We start from the raw sequence: 8,770 nt of genomic DNA on the forward strand, positions 1-8,770 counted from the left end.
TGCCAGGTGCCAACGGAGAACCCCATACCATCCGGCGTACTATGGAGAACTATGACCAAGCTTCCAGACTTCAAGAGAATTCTGGAGCTCCCTTTCAGAGCCAGCAGAATGAAAAAGATGCATTGGCTCCGTGGCCTGTTCTCACCTCGGCACCTTGAAGGGGCCGTGGGGGTGCTGGGGGGCGGAAGCTCGGGCAGGGGAAATGATTTGTGCTCCCCCAAACTTTTCTTGGGTGCTCATATTTGGGAAGCTGACTTCTTGGGGGCGTTCATCACCCTCTTGGTCCCCGGCTGAGTTAGGACTCAGAAAACTCACCCCGCTTCCCCTGACCACTGACAGCAGCTGCCAACAGGGAGGGCAGCCCCATGGAGGGCAAGGCTCTGCCCTGGGCGCTGATGAGTCAGGTGTGAGTGAGGCCGGCTGAGCATCTGGACTAATTTGTCCCTCGCAGCGGCCGCCCGCCACTTCCTCCTCTCCCGCCCTTATTTGGAGGCCCTGACAGCTGAGCCGCAAACCATGGGGCGATTCCCGGCACCGGTCCCGTTGCCCGGGAGAGAGCAGCCGAGGCAGAGGCAGCGCATGGCTGTGAGATAACCAAGGACTCTTTTTTGCTCTTCTCACACCTTTGAAGTGGGAGCCTCTTGAGGCAAATCAACAAGAATGTGGCTCTCGCCGCTGAGGTTCCCGGAGGTAGCGGGGGCTGCTCAAGGCGGAGGGGCTGTGGAGAGCTCGGCTGGGCCGATAACTTTAAAAGGGCATCTTCTGCTGGCTCCTCACGCAGCGGCTTTATCGCGGCAAGTGACAGAATGGGGAGGGTTCTGTCCCCCTGGCGCTCTCGGAGAGCCGGGGGGGCTATAAAAAGAGGAGGCGCAGAGCAGCCGGGAGACGGAGCTGAGCGAAGGTCAGTAGAGGGGAACCGGAGAGGAGAGAGAGAAGGCATCCAGCAGCAGACCGCTCCCTGACCGCCGCCAGCATGGGCTCCTTCTCCACCATCACCGCCAGCTTCCTCCTCCTCCTGGCGGTCCAGCTCCCAGGGCAGACCAGAGCCAACCCCGTGTACAGCTCCGTGGCCAACGCCGACCTGATGGATTTCAAGGTAGGGGCTTGGCCTGGGGCCGGGGGGCTTGGGGAGACTCTGCTGGTCAGCGAGACCTCATCCGTTCCCTGTGTTTTCCCCTCGTAAAGAATTTGCTGGACCATTTGGAGGACAAGATGCCGCTAGAAGATGAGGTCATGCCCCCGCAAGTACTAAGTGAGCAGAACGAGGAAGCTGGGGCAGCGCTCAGCCCCCTCCCTGAGATGTCTCCCTGGACGGGGGAGGTCAACCCAGCCCCGCGAGACGGGGGTGCCCTTGGGCGGGGCCCCTGGGACTCCTCCGACAGGTCCGCCCTCCTGAAAAACAAGCTGAGGGTGCTGCTCGCTGCCCCTCGCAGCCTGCGGAGGTCCAGCTGCTTCGGGGGCAGGATGGACAGGATCGGAGCCCAGAGCGGCCTGGGCTGCAACAGCTTCCGGGTAAGAGGAACTGGGGATGGGAACGGGGTGGGGAGGAAGGAAGGTGTGGTTCCGTGGAGTCTCGCGCCTTGTCTTAGAAGCCACCACCACGGGGATGCTTTCCGTAGGAGAGGGACCAGCATGGTCACTACTCCCTTGGAAATGTCTGCCCCAACGGGGGGCCTGTCCCATGAATCTAGGGACCGTGGCATCATCCTCAGCTACAGTTTGCTGAGAAAAAACGTTACTGCCAAGTCGCTATCATACTGCTGGTTGGCAGGCGATGTTCCTCCCCGGAACCGTCAGATCCCAAAGGTCAATTGAAATTGATTGACCTTCTGAGCATCTAGCGAGCAACTTGTTTATCGGTTCGTGCAACTCAGAGGGTCATCATCAGGCTGACTGGGGGCTGGTGGGAGGCGAGCACAGTCCCATGAAGCCGGCTTTTCCAGTGGAGCCAGGCCGCCACGCTAAACAGGCCTGTGTTTTCGTTGTAGTACCGAAGATAGTGGCCGGGCCCGCGGACCGACAGACCCTCACCCCGGGTCTTCCACGCCTCTTGGTCCCATCTCATTGCCGGCAAGTGGAGTTGTGACGAGCACCCTGATCAAGCTGCCTGTCGACATGTCTCACATTTGATGCTAAATGTAGATAAGATGGCTTACCTGTGGCTTCCCCGCCTCTCCCACCCCGTGCTTGAAAATGAATAAACTTCAGCACCTCGGACAGAAGCCGAAAGCGCGGTGTGGGTGTGATTTCTTTCTGTTTGGGGGTCGGGCGGCGAAAGAATGCAGCCTGGTATTCCTTATCGTTTTACCTTTTGTCAGAATGAAGAATGCTCAATGCCTTCCTCCCTCCTTTTAAAAATAATGAATAAACTTTGTTTCTAGAGCAATTTTAGGTTCACAGCGAAATTGAGCAGAAAGGACATATTTCCCAGGGACCCCTTGCTCTCACATGCTTCGCCTTCCCCGTCATCAACACCCCCCACTGGGGGATACATTCGTTAGCTGATGAACCTGCACTGACACGTCATTGTCACCCAAATTCCATAGTTTACACAGAGTTCATTCTTGGTGGTGTACATTCAGTGGATTTGGACCAATTATGTCTTCCTTCCTTCCTTCCTTCCTTCCTTCCTTCCTTCCTTCCTTCCTTCCTTCCTTCCTTCCTTCCTTCCTTCCTTCCTTCCCTCTATTATTTTTTGGGGTGGGGAGGTTGGATTTAAGCTGCAGTTCTGAACCTGCTCTCTCACTCCAGCCTCATCACAGATACTGAAAAAGCCCCCAAGAGACTGACAGGGCATTTATGTTTCAGATTTGCTCTTATTCAGGATCCTTTTCTATGAAAAAGAAAACTTAAGCATCCACGCTTTCCTTTCTCCGGTTACACCCAATGTAGCTTGTATGCAATAGACGTTTTGCACCCCTAGTACTGTTTGGTTACAGCTTTTTAGCAAAGGCACATTCATAGGAGGAGGGCACTACATTTTCTGACCCATTTGAGACAGCTGCTGCCATGAGTGGGTTGCACTTACTGTTTTAAGAAGAGCAGGCAAAGAATGGGTTTAAAAGCTGAGCAAAGTGAAGAAAGAAATGTTTGCTATGCTGACAAACAGCAAGCTCATGCACCTTTTGGGTGCGAACATGTGTTTAAAAAATAGCCATTGCCTTTCACTAATTCAGGCCCAAGATGCCTGGACGTGTAGACTTCATGAGGTGGGAGCCCCTGGAGAAGACAGTTCCGTTGTATTTGCATCTGAAAAGGTGTTCTAAGCAGAAACCACCAGCCACTAAGCTCGCCTGCAACAGGGAGTAGCTCTCACACCCATTTCCCACCATCACCTCCCTGCGCCTCTCTCTCTGGATCAGCTTCTGCGACACTCCTCCTACACCTACACGACAGCTTCTCTGGGCCCTGATACATGCTGTTCCTTCCACCCAGAACACCCTTTATCCAGGGAACATCTACTCAGTCTTCCTCAAGGCTCATCGCAAATGTCACCTCCTCCCTGAAGCCTTCCCTGATACCACATGCCCAGTATAAATTAAACTTCACTGGCAGTGTTTTGTGTATAACTATTTTATACACACACACACACACACACACACACACTTGTATTGTTGTATTGATTTCAGAGAGGAAGGGAGAGGGAGAGATAGAAACATCAGTGATGAGAATCATTGATCAGCTGCCTTCTGCACGCCCCCTACCGGGGATCGAGCCCGCAACCCAGGCATGTGCCCTAACTGGGAATTGAACCGTGACCTCCTGATTCATAGGCTGATGCTCAACCCCTGAGCCATGCTGGCCAGGCTGTATAACTATTATAATAGGACAGTTTGTCTTGGTAGCGATTGTGTCTGCCCCTGGGTTGCAAGCTCTCTGAGGGTAACCGCCCCTTTCGGGCATTTACTCCCAGCAGCACATGCAGTCAATGCTCAGTAAATATCAGTCCACTTGTCTTGGTCTTGTGTGGAAATTGGGAAAAGGGGTAATAATGTAGCAACCGGCTCCCTGTCCAGGGATGGGGAAGCCAGAAGTGAATGATGTAGGGAGTGGAGACGAGGAAAGACCTCTAACCTCACCACTTCCACTAAAGACGGCCCTTGTGTGGATTTCACGCACAGGAGGGCAGACAACCGAGAAGCAGACTGACAAGGACAAGGGCAGAGACCGGAAGCAGCGTCTGCCCACACCTGGCCCTGGAGGTCCGGCACTGGGGAGTGGGAGGTGCTAGGAGGAGGGAGGGTGGGCGGGCCATATTCCCAAGGTGTCACCGTGACACAGTGGGTCGCCTCAAAGTGCCAAATACACAGAAAGTGCTCCAGAAACAGGCAACGTGGGGGAGGTGAAGGGGACCGCATGAGACCATTCTCCCGCTGCTGGAATGGCAGCTCGAAGCAGATCAGTTAGAGAAAAAGGCACGTTTCTGGCAAGACCCGAAGTGAACACAAAGCAACGGCACATGGTACCGGCAGAAGCTGCCACAGGCCAGACCTCTACAGGCTCAGCATCAACTTCATTTCTTCTGGCTGGTTCTCAGGGGAATCTGTTTGTGGGGAAAATTCCTAAACACAACACTGTCAGGAATATAAATGGGCTCCCCGAGACCGCTGTGGGCTCCCCGCTATCACTGGGGGCTCTCTGCTACTGCTGTGGGCTCCCCGCTATCACTGTGGGCTCCCCGCTATTGCTGGGGGCTCTCCGTTACCGCTGTGGGCTCCCCAGTATCTCTGTGGGCTCCCCACTATCTCTGTGGGCTCCTCGCTATCTCTGTGGGCTCCCCGCTATTGCTGGGGGCTCTTCGCTACCGCTGTGGGCTCCCCAGTATCTCTGTGGGCTCCCCGCTATCACTGTGAGCTCTCCGTGACCACTGTGGGAAGGGACAGGCCGTGTTCACAAGAGAAGAGCATCAGTAATAAGGTCTGACAGTGTCAGTGAGAAGGGAGGCTGGGAGGAGGGGTGACTTCGTGGTGTCTGCCAGGATCCACAGGGCTCGCCTGGTTTCCAAGGCAGCGAGTGGACCCTGTGAGTGGAGAGTCCCGCGGGAAACTGAGGAAGAGCTGAGACTATGAAGCTACTTCCTAGCTTGCCATCTTACAGGTTAGTAAGAGGGTGTAAGACAAAACACCACTTTAAAGAACACCGTGGAGACGAGGCTGAAGGAGACCGATGGAGACGTTTTATTCCGACGCGGTAAGGTTATAATGAGAACTTCCAAGTTCTAAAAGTTCAAATAAAAATAGGATTTTACAAATTAAAAAAATACAATTTATATACACAGTGGAATTAGCTAAGGTTACGTATAAACAACCAGTGCAAACACAAAAAGGAAGCTGCTGCTGTCCCAACGGCCAAGGCCCGCAGGAGGCGTGCAATCCGCACACGAACGTCACGGGCCGTCCGCTCCCGGCCTTTCCCGACACCCAGGGTGGTGTTGGTGTGCAACCTCACATCGGACATGCCATGTGGTCGGCTGGGTCAGGCCATGTCCATTCCGGCCGGAGCCACTCGTTAAGCAAGGTCATGAGCAAATCACCTCTCAGAGTGCAAGTCCTCCAGCCGTGGGGACTCTACCCCCATCTCCCCTGACCACAGCCGGGGACCACGAACCACCACACTGAGACCAAACAGTCACCACTAGCCAAGCCCGAGCCCTGTGCCGTCCTCTATGGAGGGACCAGATCCCCGGAGGCACGGGGCTGCTGGCACCAGGAGAGGACTGGAGATGGAGGTTTCCAGCAGACTTCCGAGGAGCGGGCTTCCAGGATTCTGCTGCGAGTGGGCCTGGCTGTCTTTGGGCACCAGGAGAGGACGGCCGTCACAGGGGACAGGAAGCGCCTTTCACGAGGGGCCCGGGCCTCCCTGGCAGCCGTCCAGCCAGCTCCAGGGGGAAGGCATCTGCATTCTGTCGTCTACCTCTGGGCCACACCGAAGGGAACAAATGCCTGGTGACTTAAAAGCAATGCGATGTGCACGAGGGGCAATTTCCTGGTGACCCAGCCGAGGACAAGAGGCCTCCGGACCCCCTGCAGAACCCGGCCTGGCCCATTTCAGGGAGGGCTGGGAAGAGGGTCCAGTTCCCGTGAGGGGGTCACACCATGCTCCTGGTCCCCTTCTTCACGAAAGGAGGAAAGAAGGCGGTCAAGCTCTGAACACTCTTTAAAGCGAAGTGGCGGCTGGCTCACACCATGGTGAGAAGGGCTGGCCTCTTTGGTCCTTGTGATTTCCCGAACGATGCAGTGGGGGTTTCATCACGTTTCACAAATCAAGTACCTCCAGGAAGCTGACACACTCAGACCTCGAAGTACTTTTGGTCGAAGAGATAAGATGGGGCGGAGGGCCGTCTGCTGGAAAAGGCCCCTCACTAAGTGGGATTGTTCACTGGAGTGTGTTGAGCCAAGACCTGGGCGGGCAGAGCAAAGGCTGACACCCACCCCTGGAAAGGGTCTTCCCATCGAAGTCAACTCGAGGCGGAGGGCGAGAAGTGCCGCCAGGGCCAGGCCCGGACGCCCTCAGGCAACTCCCAGGTTAAAACACGAGGGAATGAAAAGCCAATGAACGCCACCTCGAGTGCAAGGCCCACCTGCCTGGGGTTTCCTGAAGGCCCAGGATGCTGATGATCGTGTAGAGAGCGGAGGCCAGTGAGAGCAAATGCCGACGCCCAAAGGCCCACTCGGGGCCTGTGCAGAGGACCAGCGCCTGGAGAAGCTGAGTCACTGGCACAGAGGAGGCTTCCTGGTTTGATGCTATAGCCTCGGGCATGTCCCAGCAGGAAGCATCCTGAGTTTCATCGCTGAGCCCCTCAGCCGATTGGGGGGTGGCAGTGGGAGGTGACAGGGGTCTGTGGGGTGCGGACACCCGCGTCCTCGAACACGCATTTACTTCGTCGCCACACTCAGGCCTTTCAAGCCGCATCTCGTACCTTGTGGTGGTCGCTGGCTCAGACTCACTCTTTCCCATTTGGAAGTAACCGTACCGTTCTCCAGAGCCGAGCGGTTTATCTAGGGGCCCTGCTCTTAAATTGGGGGCCTGCTCTTGGTTAACTTGGGGGGGGGCATCAAGATCCTCGGGGCTTTGCCAGGAAGATGCAGGCAAACATGGGGAAATTTTAGTGATTCAGTGGAGGTGAAAAGGAGCAGGAACGAATGGGGTAAAAATGGGTCACCAGGGGACCGTGGGTCACTTGGGAAATGAAGAGAAAGCTGAAATGTTAAAACCAGGGCAGATGGAAAGCTGGCCCCATGGTCAGATCCACTGCTCAGGGATTATTAGTGGGGTTAATGCTTTGTGCTTCTTGGGGGTGGTGGTTCTAAGGAGACTGAAACCACAGGGGCCAGAGCTGAGCTCCCCCCGGCAGCAGCGCATCCCCCCAGTGAAGCTGCAGATTGAGGGGCCGCGGAGGAGGGCCTCCCTGAATATGGCCGTCCTCTCGGTGCCCAGCTCCCGGGCCAGTAAAGTCACTTCACTTTGCAACTGGCGCTTCCCCGGGGTTTGCTGAGGCCACATCCCTCCCTCATGGTTTACGGCAGAGCTGGGTCCCCCACGAAAGCAGCGGAAGGGCAGGAACCTGCTCTGGGTGTCACTCTCTAGCGGCGAGCCTGACCCCTCTCTCGGGTCCTGGCATTTGTGGGGCAGGGGCTGGGGCCTGTGCCGACCTGGATGGAAGGAGCTCGGGGAGCAGGGAACAGGAAGGTACTTGATGAGAAAGTCAGACAAGTCCAAACTCTGACGGGCCAAACCATCCCAGGATCTAGACCAGCAAGCGTTCGATGACTGCAGGCTTTCCGAGCGAGGGGTGACGGGCTCTGCTGTGCCCTGGGGCAGCCCCGCCAAAAGCTCCGGGAGGGCGCTGGCCTGTGGATGAGGCCGAGCCTCAGATGGTCTGGTAGTGCTGCCGCAGCCGGGCCTGCAGGAATTCGTACGTCAGGTTGTGTCGGGTGATGATCCCAACGATCTAGAATGAGGAGAAAAAGACCCAAGTCACCTGCTGAGTCAAACGCAGTGGGGCAAGACCCGAGCGGACGGAGCTGGCCCAGTCTGTCAGGAGGAGTGGAGGTCAGACAGGGTCCTGGATGGTGCAGCGCAGACACGACACCATGACCCCCACGTCAAAGGTCACCTGATCTCTATGGAACAGGATACACAGATAACTAGGGCTCCTAAAGGGGAGGCCGATGGGCTGTAGTCCGGCCGGTGACAATCTGAATGTGTGCACCTGTGTAGACAGGGCACACGCTCCCCAGTATTTGGCTTGAGAGTCTCTCATTTAACGTTACAGTGCCCATAACAGCTGGGGAACTGACACCTCACCCCATCCCCCCAGGTGCTGCCAGTCTTGGGTGAAGAGACGGGGCCCTAAACTTTTCTAGTCCACAGTGCCACTGGCGACATCTGCTGGCCACGCTGGAGATTGCATATAAGAAACCGAAGGCAAAGGGGGAAAGGTGTGTGAAGTTATCCCAGGCTCCACGCACCCATTCCCTCCTCACTCCTCACTCCTGGTGGGAGTTTCAGAGGAGGTTTTAGTCTAGCGACCTCCCTGCTGGATTCTGTGGTTGGAGGGTCCTTTCCTGAAGGTGGTGGTGGTGGGGCGAGGCCAGGCTGCTACAGGCCGTGGGTGCTCCCTTCCCCCTGGAACTCTCACCTCTCCCACGGCGTTCACCACCGGCAAGTGCCGCAGCCCCATTGTCCTGAACAAGGTTGAAAACTTGGGAAACGCTGCTGTAGGTGACACGTTGAAGGTGACGGGTTCATGTACCGGGTGACATCCTGC

At 56.2% G+C, this 8,770-nt stretch overlaps 1 protein-coding gene and 1 long non-coding RNA gene across 2 annotated transcripts; one reads left to right on the forward strand and one right to left on the reverse strand.

The window, feature by feature from the left end:
• The first annotated feature begins 973 nt into the window (after window positions 1-973).
• Window positions 974-2,000, forward strand: LOC102441292 (natriuretic peptides A). Its single transcript, XM_006107613.3, has 3 exons — window positions 974-1,096; window positions 1,186-1,512; window positions 1,989-2,000. Exons 1-3 carry the CDS (start codon window positions 974-976, stop codon window positions 1,998-2,000), a joined length of 462 nt encoding a protein of 153 aa, XP_006107675.1.
• Window positions 2,001-5,154: 3,154 nt separating this feature from the next.
• LOC106695443 lies at window positions 5,155-8,717 on the reverse strand. The gene is made up of 2 exons (XR_001346539.2): window positions 8,642-8,717; window positions 5,155-7,951 (listed from the first exon to the last, which is right to left on the reverse strand). It is a non-coding gene; the product is annotated as an uncharacterized LOC106695443 (long non-coding RNA).
• Window positions 8,718-8,770: the final 53 nt, after the last annotated feature.

The sequence above is a fragment of the Myotis lucifugus genome, unplaced genomic scaffold (assembly GCF_000147115.1).
Source record: "Myotis lucifugus unplaced genomic scaffold, Myoluc2.0 scaffold_1300, whole genome shotgun sequence".
NCBI classification, from domain to species: Eukaryota; Metazoa; Chordata; class Mammalia; order Chiroptera; family Vespertilionidae; genus Myotis; species Myotis lucifugus.

Excerpts from the sequence above, each read along its gene's own strand:
- LOC102441292 (XM_006107613.3), top strand. The coding sequence starts at position 974 with ATGGGCTCCTTCTCCACCATCACCGCCAGCTTCCTCCTCCTCCTGGCG. Across the intron at positions 1,097-1,185 it reads CCGACCTGATGGATTTCAAG|AATTTGCTGGACCATTTGGA; the intron begins GTAGGGGCTTGG and ends CCCCTCGTAAAG.